This window comes from Glycine max, chromosome 11 (genome assembly GCF_000004515.6).
Source record: "Glycine max cultivar Williams 82 chromosome 11, Glycine_max_v4.0, whole genome shotgun sequence".
Classification (NCBI taxonomy): Eukaryota; Viridiplantae; Streptophyta; class Magnoliopsida; order Fabales; family Fabaceae; genus Glycine; species Glycine max.
Genome location: NC_038247.2, coordinates 36,841,765 through 36,856,592, shown reverse-complemented (window position 1 = coordinate 36,856,592; position 14,828 = coordinate 36,841,765). Strand labels below are relative to the sequence as shown.

At 30.8% G+C, this 14,828-nt stretch overlaps 1 protein-coding gene across 1 annotated transcript; it reads right to left on the bottom strand.

Moving 5' to 3' along the window:
- Positions 1-2,232: 2,232 nt before the first annotated feature.
- On the bottom strand, positions 2,233-6,884 carry LOC547512 (subtilisin-like protease C1). The gene is given in 10 exon segments (NM_001250656.2): positions 2,233-2,949; positions 3,049-3,262; positions 3,671-3,782; positions 3,880-4,098; positions 4,249-4,352; positions 4,691-5,204; positions 5,329-5,572; positions 5,674-5,768; positions 6,521-6,609; positions 6,769-6,884. Coding segments are annotated over 10 exon segments (2,217 nt in total). The 5' UTR covers positions 6,865-6,884; the 3' UTR covers positions 2,233-2,419.
- Positions 6,885-14,828: the final 7,944 nt, after the last annotated feature.

Genomic DNA, 14,828 nt, shown 5'->3' with positions numbered 1-14,828 from the left:
CAAATTTGGACTGGAAGACCAAAAATTGCGTGATTGAATATAAAAGAAGGACTAAATACATGAATAATTTTAAAGTTGAACCATAATCGAAATTGGAGACAATTAGGGGGACCAAATTTACAGTTTTGCCTAATTATAATAAGACACTTGAAGTAACTTTTTTAAAATGTTAGCTTTCAACTTTTGATATTTTTCTATTTTTATCCTCAATGTATTTATTCAATTTCCTAGCTATCATTTTTAAATAAATCATGATTTTATTCTTTTTTTACTATTTTACATTTTTCAACTATTTCAACAATTAATTTTGCCAAACATGTATATTTTATTAAGCTAATTTTTCAATTTCCAATTATCAATTTCTAACTTTTAGCTTCCAGCTAATTTTCAACTTGCTTTGTTGAACATATTCATAATTAGCATACTATAAAGTAGAAATCTAACACTTAAATCATTAATTCAGTCACTGTAATGTGGATCATAGATGAGATTATTGGTTTAATCATAGTTTTTTTCTTCAAATAATCAAATTCTGTTCAACACAAAAACTCTGCCACATTTTAGTTTTAGACGGAAAGAAATAGGTTCATATTAACCAAGTGGGTAAAGAATCTGTTCCTCTTAGTGGATGCTCTCTAGCTTCTTCCTTGAATATGCTAAAGAACACTTCAAACGACTGGCTACATAGCGGGAATACTTACAACAAGCACTACAATTAACTTACTAGTTACCAAAAGAAGGATAGGTTAGGTGTTTATGCTGGAATGAAGATATCTAACAAGAGTAATGAGATACAAATCATATTTATATTTTGAACATCTCATTAATATTTCTTATTTCTCTTTATCTTTCTCTTCTTATCACATCATAAATTTTACCATACTTATATTTTTTTTTACTTCATCTCTAGATGTTGAATAACATATATTAAATATCTATCAAACATTTTTCATCTAAGAAGATACCTACATGGTGTTCATGAATAGAGAAGACTTATTGCGTGAATGCGTGGTGACTGGGGAGTCTATAATAAAGGGAAGATTCACCATCTCCCACGTGATTTTGGAGAGAATCCTGAATGCTGAATTGTTTTGGGAGTTTGGTATGGATTGTGGAATGAAATCACTCAGTTTATTTTATATTCCCTTCCTTTGTCTCCTAAATAAAATATAGCTTGCTATAAAATAAGAAACTTTCTCCCTCTTACATATGAGTGGTGAATGGAGAAACAAAGAAAGAAAACGATAAAGAGAATAATTAATTTGAGTCATGTGATGGAATCCCCCTTCGTTAAAACTTAATTGGATATGCAGACCAAAGTTAATTTATTTTAGCTCAAGTCAAGGGATCTATAAACTAGTTAGAAAATAAATAAATTGTTAGTAATTTATATTAGTGATTATTTTAAAAAGTGTTTTGTTTTTTTCACACATTAACATATAATTAAAAAAATGACCTTGGATATTTGATATCTGGAATCATGAAAATGAAACTTTAAAGGAGAGTGGACTAGTTAAATTCCTTGATTTTCACTGTCTCCGAAATATTGATTAAGTTGTTGCTATGCCAGGATTAACCATCTAGTAGAAATAGTTGTCGTTACATATTTTTTCCTCTATTAGTTTTGTTTCTTTTACAGACCATTAAAATATGGAAACCACATCTTTTTGGTGTCCTATTGTATAGGTTCTACCCATGTGTTTATGTATCTTTAGTTATTGTTAAAAAAAAAGTAGCATATGCTTATCTGTTAAAAATGTAGCATATAATGTGTTTCCCCTTTACTGATGTCAAGCTACAGTAATGGATACGGGAAGAACGAATTATTAAAATTGGAATACGTAACAAAGATTGTATAAATTATAAAACAATATAAAGTTGGAGAGGTTTTATTAAATCTTTTTTTAACCACCAAATCAGTTTATCTTGTCAGGGGTGATACATACCGTCTAAACATAATGACAATGTCGTTTCAGACATTTTTGGGACCAAAACAAAAATTAAAAAAGAGATTCCTAAGGAACGGAAACCTATTTCATAAATAATTCATTGATAAAAAATTTCATAAATTTATCAATTCAATAAAAAAAGAATAATACACGAAACTCTTATATATTAAAAAATTCACCAAAGTTAATAATTTTTTTTTCAAATTTTTAAAAGTTATAGGACCTTTTAAAATGAGAATCCTAAACCGTCATCATCTTGCGTATGTGTTCAAGACCATATTGCTTAATGAACGTGTAGATGAGTTATTAGAACTTGTGAAGTGTTAAGATAACTTGTCTATCAGGTATCAACTTTAATGCCTCACTCAACTCTTGCCACTTAGAATACTTTCAAATTTCAATATTACATTATCAATAAAATGAGAGCAGCCATTTTTGCTTCAAGTTATTTAATGGATTAACCTTAGCCATTATGCTGTATTGAACACAACAATGGGGCTCCTCACTTGGTACTTACCATCATCCCAAACCAAAGAGCCTGAAACTATAGGTCCTTCTAGTTTTCCCGTAATTGTGAGCACAAATGTTTGCTTTTGGTTAAGAGAAGTGAATGGTAGAACACTGGGGTTCACCTCAATTTTCAGTCCCTTGGGAGAAGTCACAGTAGCTTTATATGTTGACTTTGGTGACCCAACATTTGTAACAGTCCTGTTAAAACTGCCACTTACACTATTGGAGTTGTAGGGTGGGACAAAGAGTGCAAATGAAGCATAGTTTAGATCCCTTGCTGAACCATTCTTTGTTTCAGGGCAGCTACTGTTATCTCCTGTGATGAGTTGTAAAGTCCTTGTACTATACCCTTGTCCACATAAAAATCTTACATAGTCTATTTCACCAGCATCATATACTAAACCAGGGTACACAGCCTTGGAAGGATCAATTTGGCCTGCGCCGTATGCAAATTCTGCCAGAAGATGGGTCTTGGGACTAAGTTGTTTAGCTGCAATGTGCACAAAGAGTTAGCTAAGAGTATGATTCCAAATTCAAATACTAATTCAGATGTGCATTCACTCATCGCTTATTTCATTTCTATTATCACCTGTTGTCATTAGAGCTGAACGAATAGCAGCAGGAGACCATGTTGGATGAAATGATTTAACATACGCTGCGGCCCCAGAAACATGTGGACAAGCCATTGAAGTTCCTGAGATAATATTGAAATTCAATGTTCTGTTGTCACCTTCAATGTCAGAAGGAGGGGAAGCTGGAGACCAACTAGCTAGAATGGAAACTCCGGGAGCCACTAAATCCGGCTACAAAATGTTAAAAAAAGAAGAAAAAAAGATTTAGGAAAGATAATATCACCAGAATGCTGAGAAATTACTGTATGGGCCATTACATGTCTATAGTTCTAGTCAATCTCTATCTGATATTTGACTGAGTTTTATTAACTCTTTCTTGTAAATTAAAAAACTTGACTATGTATCCTTTGGTCAAGGGGATCTAGCTCAGTTGGTAGAGTAAGGTGTGTGAATTATTGAAAATCTCTTAACACTGTCTTTTAATTCTCACAGATAAAAAAAAAAAAAAAAAAAGACCATGCACCCTTTGGAGATTGTCGAGGACCATAGATATGTGGTGGTATGGGACTATACAGTAGTTTATCCAAAATGCTAGATAAAGATAAATTTAATTCAGTATAGAAAAACTAATTAAGGTACCTTGAGAATTTCAGGTGTAACAATGTTTGGACCCCTTGAAGAGAAAGAAGCCACAACAGGAGCTATTGTATCTTTTGTCTCATCAGTCTTAAATATGGTTGCAATTGGAGTCCTGTAAGAAAAAGAAAAAGAAAAAAAAATCCATATTAGGCAAGTATATATGGTTCTCTACACTCTTGGTTAATGTAAGTGGCATCTTTAGTTGATACCTTGTAGAGTTTATGTAGTCATATACAGAGGCACCATCCTGCAAGGCAAGGTAAGATCCAGGCAATGGAAGAGAGGGAGGAAGATCTCTAAAACCTTGTCCTTGTATCAATGCCCCAACAGCACCAGCATCGAAAGGGCCTAGTGCTTTGCTTCTGCTCTCACAGAGAACAATTTTACCCTTAACTAATTTTTTGTCCAACGAACCGCTGGAGCAATACCTGCACTTAGGAAACAGTTTACATTAACAAATTAAGAGTATTTTAGAGCATAGTTTGGAATTGGAACTCACAGCACTATTAGCACTTGTATAATTGTTTGTTAGGACATGATGTTATACATGTTGAAGGATATCAGGGCCATGATGTTACCTTGATGATGATCCATCTATGCCTTCGCCTTTGTTTGGTGCATCTCCACCATAAATTATAGGATACAATTCTCCCTTGAGATCAAATGTATTTATTGAGGTACCCTAAACATGGAACGGAGAAATTGAATTTTTTGTGATGTTATAATTTATAGAATAGATAATATATGTATGACTGTGTAAATATTTTTTTACATTATCATCTGATAACAAGTTATTGTTTATGGTAAATTTGCTACCTTTTGTGATAAATATCTTAAAATTTATACTAATGATCATTTCTGAATAATTAACAATATAAAATGTATAGAAAGTTTGTTAATTTTTATAATGACTCTCTTAAAAATTATACAAATAATGATGTTTTATTGATTGATAATATAAAAAGACAGTATTTTAAGTCAATATTCATATCATCAGATAGGATAGAGAAGGTAATTTACCTCATAGGTGATTTTGTTACCTAATTCAACCTTGGTAACAAACTTCCTGTCTATGGTACTAGCAGCCACACTAATTGACCAAGGTGAAAAGTTGGACAGGGAGGAAGGTCTTGGACCACTGTTTCCAGCTGAAGTTACTGTCAATACTCCATTTCTCACAGCATGAAATGCTCCAATGGCTATTCCATCTCTAAAGTAGTTTTCATCACTGAACCCTCCAAGAGAAACTGTTATTATGTCAACCCCATCTGCAATTGCATCATCAAATGCAGCAAGTATGTCTGCATCAGTACAACCATCAAACCAACACACTTTGTACACAGCAATGCGTGCTTTTGTCACGCCACCTCTTGATGTTCCCTGACCAAGGCCTAACATGCTAGCTGTGCTAACTGGATTCCCAGCCGCTGTTGATGCTACATGAGTGCCATGACCATCTATATCCCTCACAGATTTTGGATCATCCTTGCTAAAAAATCCATCTACTTTGTAAATCTTAGCCCCAATGATTTTACTACAAAGAACATAGCAACAACTGTTAATAATAGTGTACGTTTTTTGTGTGCCTCTAAATATTTTGAATGATATCTGCGTAATTGTGTATGGACTAGACTACAAGTTTACAACTAACTACATACTTATTGCATGTGAAATTTTTAGAAGTTTGGCAGGTGCCTTTCCATTTACTAGGTGGTGGACCGAAACCTTTGTCATTGAAGCTCTCAGATTCTGGCCAGATTCCAGAGTCAAATACTGCAATGATGACATCACTTTCAGCTGGTGCTCTATTTGCTTGTAGTGGAAAGCCAATAAAATCCCATGACCTTGTTGTATGGAGTTGCTTCTTTTTATTAGGAAAGACTGCTACAACTCTATCATGTCCTGCATTGAGAGTGTTCTTGGTTGGCAAATGTGTGAATCCAAGAAGAAAAGACATGTGAGGTTCGAAGAGGATAAAAGATAGAATAGTTTTGTGTGCATACTAGCCATTCTATTGGCTTCCTCCTCTGTTAGCATAGCAACAAAGCCACTGAAACTACGCTTGAAGTGGTGCTGTACTAACTTGGGCTCAGCATTGCTGAAATTGTGAGTACAAATCAAGAAAGAAGTCAAGACAAAGAAGCCAATTAACCTTGCATTTTTAGTTCTCTTTATAGTCTCTTCAAATAATGACACTTTACATTGGCTACTTTTCAATTTTCCTTTTGTTAATGAAGAAAACAAGGAGGAAAAATGATAGGCGGTTTCCACTTTTGACTCACTGCTTTATTATTTTCTAAAAACCTTTCCCTACCCAACAAATACAAGGAAAAAACAGGCTTCACTATTAAGTATGGCGTAATGTAGTTACACTGTAGTTATCACTTCTATTAATTGTATTATTTAACAGGTAATCTATAAGTGAGACAGAGTGCTAATGCTATAACAAAAACAGCAATATAATGAACACGTATACAACAGCCTAGTATCGATGACCAAATAAGAAAATGGAGCTTTCTTATGTACCAAGTTGTTTAGCTAATAATTGGAGTCAAAATCAGAACATGAGACACTCAGTTTTCATTTTCCTTTTCATTAGAAATTTAGGAAAGCACTTAAATTCAAATTTAATTTTATAGAGTCTCTATCTTTAACACTAGAATCATTTCTGTCGTGAGTCGTGACATATTTGGCCAGTTTGTTATTGTGACATTAAATCATACTTCTATCACGAGGTCAATTTTAAGCGGATTTACTCTCAATTGATTGATTGCTACAATTTTGGAACTGATCAACCATCTGATTCAGAATTTTGATGTCTAAAATATTTTTTTTATATAACGTAATTACCTGTCTGCAACTTCTTGTAGCATGTCTGAATAAAGAGTCAACGCAGAAGCCTCATCATTCATGCTATTGCCAGTGTAGATAATGTAGCTCTGCATTCAGAACATAGTTATAAAAAAATAAGACACATACTCTTCTCCTTAATCATTAGCTAAAGCCAAGAATAACATGGACCATAAGAATTTCAAAACCAGAGAAAAACATAGGGGAAAAAACTCAGAATAGCAAACAAAACAATGATATAGATTTGCCTTTTGTTGGGATGCTGAATGACATAGTTGGAGAAATGAAGCAAAGCAAAGAAGTATCAGCAAATGTGGAGAGGTTTTACAAGTATCCATTGTCATGTTAGTTATGACTCAGAAAGTTGCAGGCAAGTGGTTGGTGCTGTGTTGGTTTATATATACGTCCATTGACAGAGACATACTATCCATCATCCATGCTTGATATTCCATTGCAGCATTACGAGTTATCTATTTTTTCTCCAAAAATCTCCCACCAATCAAGGCAAAACGTGTTTTAAGATAAAATATCAAAGGTTTGTATCTCATTTGAATGGTTCAAACTCATGATAGAAAAGTCTACCAACACAAAAAGGAAACAATAAAACATTGGCCACTGGGGCTTTAGCTCCATTAACTGAGAGTGACGTCAATCCTAGCAATTACACCATGATAAGCGTAACTTGTTAACTACATCCATCTATTCTTACACGCTTAACATTAACAACAAATCAAATCAAGGAAAAGCATGCTTATTTTGTCTATCCTTTACGCTTAACAGTTAACATCAACACTACATATCATAGTAATGGAAAGCATTTTCTTTTGGACCGAAGTCACATGGCATGTACAGCTTGCAGCCAAAGCTAGTGGGGTTGAGGTCAATATCAGACACATAATTTCATCCACATCTAAATTAAAAAAGATGTTCTATACATCCGTGAATGTTGTTAGATTAGATTGGAACATGCTTAGTGAGTTATACACATTGAAGAGGCTGTTAAATGATGAGATGGCTAAAAAGTTAAAATTTTTTTTATTGCGAAAAGTTTAGATGAGTTGGATAAAAGGACTCACCAATGCCAGGACATACTTAAGACTAAAAAACAACTACATTAGACCTTCTGGAAATTGTTTTTAGCATGGGACCATCTGCTATTTTTCAACCAGTTAGCAAAAGAACAAAATTAGTTGTTGGCAGCTTTGCTTCTGATGATCATATTCTATTGATTATTACTTTTCTCAGTTCCTACTAGGGAATCGTTTTAAGTCAATTCTCTCTCCATCCAAATCATAGTTATTTATCCACGTAATGGTTTACTGCTATTGGTCAATTAGTGACAAGAATAGTCATTGTAATAAAGACAACCAATATTTTCTGTGAGTGAGTGATCAACCGATCAATATCCAAAAAGTTGTACAACTTGGATTAACGTTTATCATTTTTCATTAACACTGATGACGAATTGAACAATGGCAAAACAAATTGATCTATTAATATAGACCATTAGATATTTAGATATGATGAGCAAATGTTATGTAGCTAATTGGAATAAAGCCGAACAGGAAATCGGCTAAAAGTTTCTTATCCAACAAAAGGAGATGGGGTATTTAATTCAATTTTGTTATGTCATCATAAAAAAGATTTCAATATCTTTTTCATCATTTAGTATTTTTTTTATTCTTGTAATTTTTTTTAATTCTTATAAAATATATTTATTTTGTTTTTTAAAGTCCTTTAGATGATACTTTTGAATAATAAAAATATTTTAAACAGTGAAAAAATATTATTTAAAATACTTTAAGGATAAAAAATAAAACAAAACACATTTTGTAATAACTAACAAAATCTCACAAAAATATATTTTATTGGAAAAAAAATATTTAAACTTTGTAGAGAAAGACATAACATCGTGCTTACGTAACACTGTAGGCAATTATCTACACTTTTTTATTATTTTTATATACACTCATATTCAAAAGTGAAGTACATGATCATCAACACTTATATGCGAAATATTGGAATTTCTTGCTTATACACACGCCTTTAGAGAGGACAATTGGCTAAAATGGGGAACTTTGTCACTGGAGTCCCTCCCTGGTTATGTATGCTTCATGATCCCCTCAGCTAGTTTTGATCTCTTGGACATAGAGCTGTAAAATGAGTAGGTCCGGTGGGCCAAAGTATAGAAAGCGAGCTGGGCTGACTGGGCCTGTTACTCGTCAGACTAGGTTAAATTGGCCCATTATTTTTGTCTATTTGCCATTTAAATTCTAATTAATTTATTTTCAAGTTATCTTTTCAATTATTTCATTATTTTTTCTTCTGACTTTGCGATTCTTTACATCTTTTTATTTGCTTTCATTGATCTAATTGGATGAATAGTCCATATCTACAATTTGGTTTCTTCAATATTAAAATGAACAAATATTTTTCCCCCCTAAACATGATATTAATTTGCTATGATTATTCCCTGAATATGGTATTAATTTGCTGTGAATGCATACAAGATGAATATTTCATTTTCAAAACATATTTTTTTCATACCCAAGGACTAGCAAGAATTCAAATCCTAAATCACATGGTTAAAGAACATAAACCGTTATTACTTGTGTTAATCATTGTTGGTAAAAAAGTGAATAAATGTTTCTTTTACAAGTATTTATGTGTTCAAGAAAGCTAAGTTTTCTTGTTAGTTGTATTTAGTTGGTTGATAACCAAATCAAAATTGGTTATTACTTGTGTTAACCATTGGTAAAAAAAAAAAGAATAAATATTTTATTTGCAAGTATTTATATGTGTTCAAGAAAGCTAAGTTATCTAGTTGTATTTAATTGGTTGATAACCAAATCGAAATTGGTTATATAATTCTTGTTTTGCTAGTTAAGATCTTAATCAAGATTTTGATTCATGTACATTTCATAAGTTGAAAGTCAAATATTAATTATTGACTAATCAAAACCCTTAAAAAAGGATTATGACTTGTTAAAACCCTTAAAATTAAACTTTTTTTTTTTTCATCAAGCCGCCTAACGCGCAGGTTTATTTTTAGGGTCGATGAAAACATCGGTTACTTTCAATTGAGCTGGTTGATGAAGATTGGAGAGGAAGTGGAAAAGGACCGTTGCTTTGGTTTAAAGTTCAGAAAGTGACAAATTCAACTCGGCAAGGGACCTGAGAGTGAAATAATGGAAGAGAAAAAACAAAGGTTGCCATGTTGGTGGGGTGGGAGAACAGTCTATATATACAATACAATGCCTAGTCTAATATTAGCAATCCTCTGGCTATTTGCTTTCAGGACAGGGAGGAATTGGAATTAATGTTTTGAAGTTCCATTTAAATTAGTTTTAGGGGGAAATCATTTAGTTTTTAATCTTCAATTTATTTTTTTCTCCCAAATAAAAAAATAATTTTTCAATCACCATATTTTAGAAATAGTTCACTTTTTGGTCTCTAATTTGCAATGATTCTAGTCGTCTCTAATAAGGATTCAAAGTGAAATATTTCCAAATTAGGAAACTAAAATAATCACTTTTATTTAAGAGAAACAAAAAATTAACACACACATTGTGGTGTGGAGTAAGGGCTAAAAGAAATCAATTAATATTTTTAATGATGTGAGAGAGAAATGTTGAAATAATTAAGAAAGAAATATTAGGAAAAAAGATTAAATTGAAAATTTGTTTTCATATTATTTTTTATTTGATTTTTACAGTATGATTAAATTAATGTAACTATTCAGTCATTAAAGGATTATGTATTTATTTATTCTTTTAGAATAATTCAATGCTTTATTGTACTTAAACTCATTAGTTTAATATGCAGTAACTAATAAATGAAAAAATATTTTTAAAAATTGAGTTGAAAATTTAATTTTGTTAGTAAGCACATATAAATTATTTGAGTTAAGATATCATTGCTATGCCTATTAATTTGGAATTAGAATTTAGATCAATATAATTGGTAACTTGATAAAAGCTCCTCTAAAGTGAGTCAGTAAAGTAATTTCATTTAATGATAAAAAAAAGACATGTAACTGGAGAGAGAAGAAAAAAATAATTGTATTTGATAAAAGAAAAGATGTTTTTTCTTTTCCAACATGACTATATGACGTTCGCTAAACAATATGGAATGAATTTATTAATTTGATATTATGTGTTAAAATATAAATATTGATTTTTAAATTCAAATTTAAATGGTCTAAATTTAAGTAATAATAATTATAAAAATTAAAAATAAATTATGAAATACTCAATGTAAGAGAAACTACATAATATAATTTAAATACACTAACAGCGTAAATTTTTTTATATTGTTATTTCATAATAAATGATCATGTATATAATATTATTGACTTTTCTAATAATTACTTACAAATTTATTTTTAAGATGATTTTTAATTGATAAATATTGTAAAAATCTTTACATTAACACTGCATAAACTCTATTTTATTTTGAGAATTTTTTTTCTCACTTAAAAATGAATATTTTAATTTATTATGTAAGAATAAAAGGTAAAATACCCTCTTATGAATTTTCACTCAAAAAAAACTAATAATAGATGATTATAGTAGGGGATAAAAAAAAGGACCAACACCACGTTGGTCCAAGAAAAATCAACTATGAATTTCTTAAAAGTCTCGGATTCAAATTTATAAATGAAAAAAAATAATTAAGAAGAAATATCTCATTAAAAGTGACTAATTAGATTCTTCGATATAAATAAGTCATCGCTGTTATAGAAAAAGATATAAAGAAAAAGAAAAGAATAAAATTTTTCTTTAAAAACAACAAAAGCCCAAATAAATAACCCTTTTGATTTGAGGTTATTTTCAATTTTCTCTCATTCTTTTTCACTTAATTTCACCTATGAGTATCTCCAATACAAAGTTGGTTAAATGAATTATTTATCTTAATTTTATAGATCTTATAATTTATCTTAGCTTTAAACACTCTATACAAGAATTCATTCTAACACTAAGGTTGCTAAAATAAGTGTTTAACTTAATTTTGTGGATCTTACAATGTTTAAAAATATGTTATTCATAATATAAACTTGTTAAAGAACAATTATTTATATAAGTAACATACTTATATTAGCAACACTATGTCATATGTTATAGTAAAAAAAAGTTAAGTAGCGTTGCTTAAAGTTAAACAATTTGTGTAAGCACCCTCATTGGAAATGCTCCCGGTCACAATTTTTTCCTTAAATTCGATAAATTTTGTTATATGTTAATAAATTCAAACAATTATCGTTATAGTCAAGATTTTTTTTGGATTACCGTAAATTGGTTTCGAGTATGAATATTCATTAGACTGTTGACGGATCACTATTAAAAAATTCACCGAGAGCTGGATCACTCAAATCAATGAAATGATATGTTGGTATAGTCAAATTTTATTAAGAATATGACATTTAGAAGAAGAAAAAAAATGATTGGTGTGTATGTGTTGTGAGAAATAAAAAAAAAAAAAAAGTGATTGGCAGAGCAGTGCAAGAGAAGAAGAGAGATGGAGAGAAACATTGGAAGGAACATCATTATTCTAACTTTTACGTGCACATGATAAAAAAACCCTAAAGGAAATGGAAAAGTAACAGTGCCGAGGTTCGCGTAATGTATTCCACACGAATGGCAGTTCAAAATGCTTGTCCGTTTATTCTGTTTGCACCAACTCGTTGTCGGCCTTTCAAAGTGCATTTTGTTCTCTCTCTTTCTCGCCCAACTTTGAATCTTCAATCACTGCATTCATCCGTCATCATCACCCCACTTTGCTTTCACCACCTTTTTATATGGTTAGTACCCTTCATCATCTTTTCCATTGTTTTGGTAGTTACACTTGCTAGTGTCACAATAATTCATCTTAATTTCTCTCTCGTTATCTCTTTTGTTATGTTTTGAATCTTTTGATGATGTGATTGTTGACATGCATGTATGTATGTGTACTTGATTTTGGAAAATCATTTTCCAATGGGGCAGGTCTCGGGTGGTGGAAGCATGGCATACATAGTGGACAATGAATACGACTTATCTCTTCAAGATCGTAGTCATTGGAGATTCTGGTGTTGAAAATCCAATATCCTCTCTAGGTTTACCCGAAATGAGTTCTGCTTGGAGTCTAAGTCTACCATTGGGGTTGAATTCGGAACAAGAACATTACTGGCTGTTTTTCTTGTTTTTTTTTTCCTGAAATTTTGTGAAACATCGACAATGATTCTGTTATTCTCCATTTGGGTGATGGTGGGGGTAGTTCAAAAACTGAAATTTATGTAATTTTATCATCGGGATTCTTGTTGATTACCCTCTGTTAGTTTGGTGGTAACCAGCCATGCTAATAATGTGATAAGAACTATAGAAGCATGCATGCAGCTTGATGGCCATGATAAAATAATGTAAATGCTAATGGTACATATATTTTGTATACATAATGTCACATATATAGGATGTGCACCATTGAAATTGATGAATAAAGGTTCGAGAAAGAAAAATAATGGACGACGATGATGATACATATGGATTAATTATGTTTATGAAAAGTAGCTTTCTTGTGTGAGGTAATAATATTATCCCAAGATAAGTACCATAAACTTTTCATACTTGATAAGTTTTTTTTGTGGCCTCCACGACTGTATCATGATCATAATCATAATTGTTGTAGATTGATTGCATTTATCTGTAATTTTTCATAATATGAAAGATCATGATGAAACTGTTACCATGACAATGATTATAATAATCTGTTGTGAAATTACGTTTATAAAACTCTTAACCGTCTCATTTATAATTGTATTCACCTTTGAGTTGTGTGGATGAAAATTCAAACACCCATAAATCTTTGTGCACTTACACATTCCAAAACTACAATTAGAGAAGTAGTAATACTATTAGATTCGGAAAAATGAGGATTATGTTCAGCCTAATACTTTTTTAAACACATCCTATACTCTGATTGATTGATTTTGTACTTGATTACAAATACAATAGGTAATGAATCAAGAAAAAAGGTAATTGTTAATCAGAATTCTTATGACATTAAAATTCATTGAAAAATATTTATGATATTAAAAACACACGTTATCTAATATTTGTCTTCTTAAGTATTAAAAGTATTTAATAGTGTTTAGTGTTCCTCAATTAAATTTTTTTAGGTCCTTGATTACCAATATATTAAAAAAAGTATTAAATAAAATAAATCATTTAATAATAATATCATCTGTAAAATGCGAGTTTGTCTGATATTATTTTTTCATTAATTAGTATATCTTAACTAGCTGTTAAAATTTCTTTTAACTATATATTAACCAGAAAAAAATTTGACAGTTCTCATAAACTGAATAATATTGCTAGCTACTCTGAAAAAAATACGGTACTGAACAACTTCCATATAATTATATTGTGAGAGGGCTTTCGTTTTTCTTGTGAACACTTTCAGAGTGCATTATAGTACTGGACAACTATTTGAAAGCAGTTTTCTTTTATTAATTGATATGTAAAAATGGTGAAGAATTTTTTAAAAATGATTCCATTAATGTGTAAAAATGTTGGTAATTTTTTTTATCTACATAGATAATATTTGATAAAATGTGTGGAAATAAAAAATTTGTTTTTGATATAAACGGAGTGTCTGTTCTTGAGAGAATTAGTAGTCCAAAAACTCGCCATCTTAGACTAATTTCTTTAGTTACTAAAAAATAGTTATTTTCAGAAAAAAAAAAAGAGAAAACATTTACTCTGAAGTCCTTTAATAGAATTTTTTTTTTTCTTTCCTTCCTCTTCTTCAAATAAGCGTATCCAAATTATGGCTATTGCTTCTTACACTTCTCAGTTGTTTTCCTGCACTTTCTTTTGTCTTTCAGAATTAATTCTCTTTTTGGCTCCGAGAATGATCAATCTAAAAGATTGAAAAAATATATAAAAAAAAATGCAGGAAGCAACTTGAAGCTTGGGAAGTGCCAGGAAGCAGCAGTCCCAAATTGTTGATCTTTCGTGTAACAAGCTAACCGGGCTAGTTGTGTAAAAAAAAAAAAAAGCTAACTGGGCTAGCATCACTCCTAATTAATTTCTTATGGGTTGAGAAATGAAGGCCCAATAAAGTTCAATTAATGCGAGACATATATATAAGTTATAAACGACAAAAAAAAAAAAGTTACAAAGGTGGATTTTCTGGGTAGCATTTTTCTTTGAAATTAATATTTTAAGCATGAATTTTAGGAGAAAAAATGAAAAAGAAATGACATAATATTGTTTTGCAATAGGGATTAGATTTATAGTAAATGTTTTGATAAAAAAAATTATATAATTTCGTT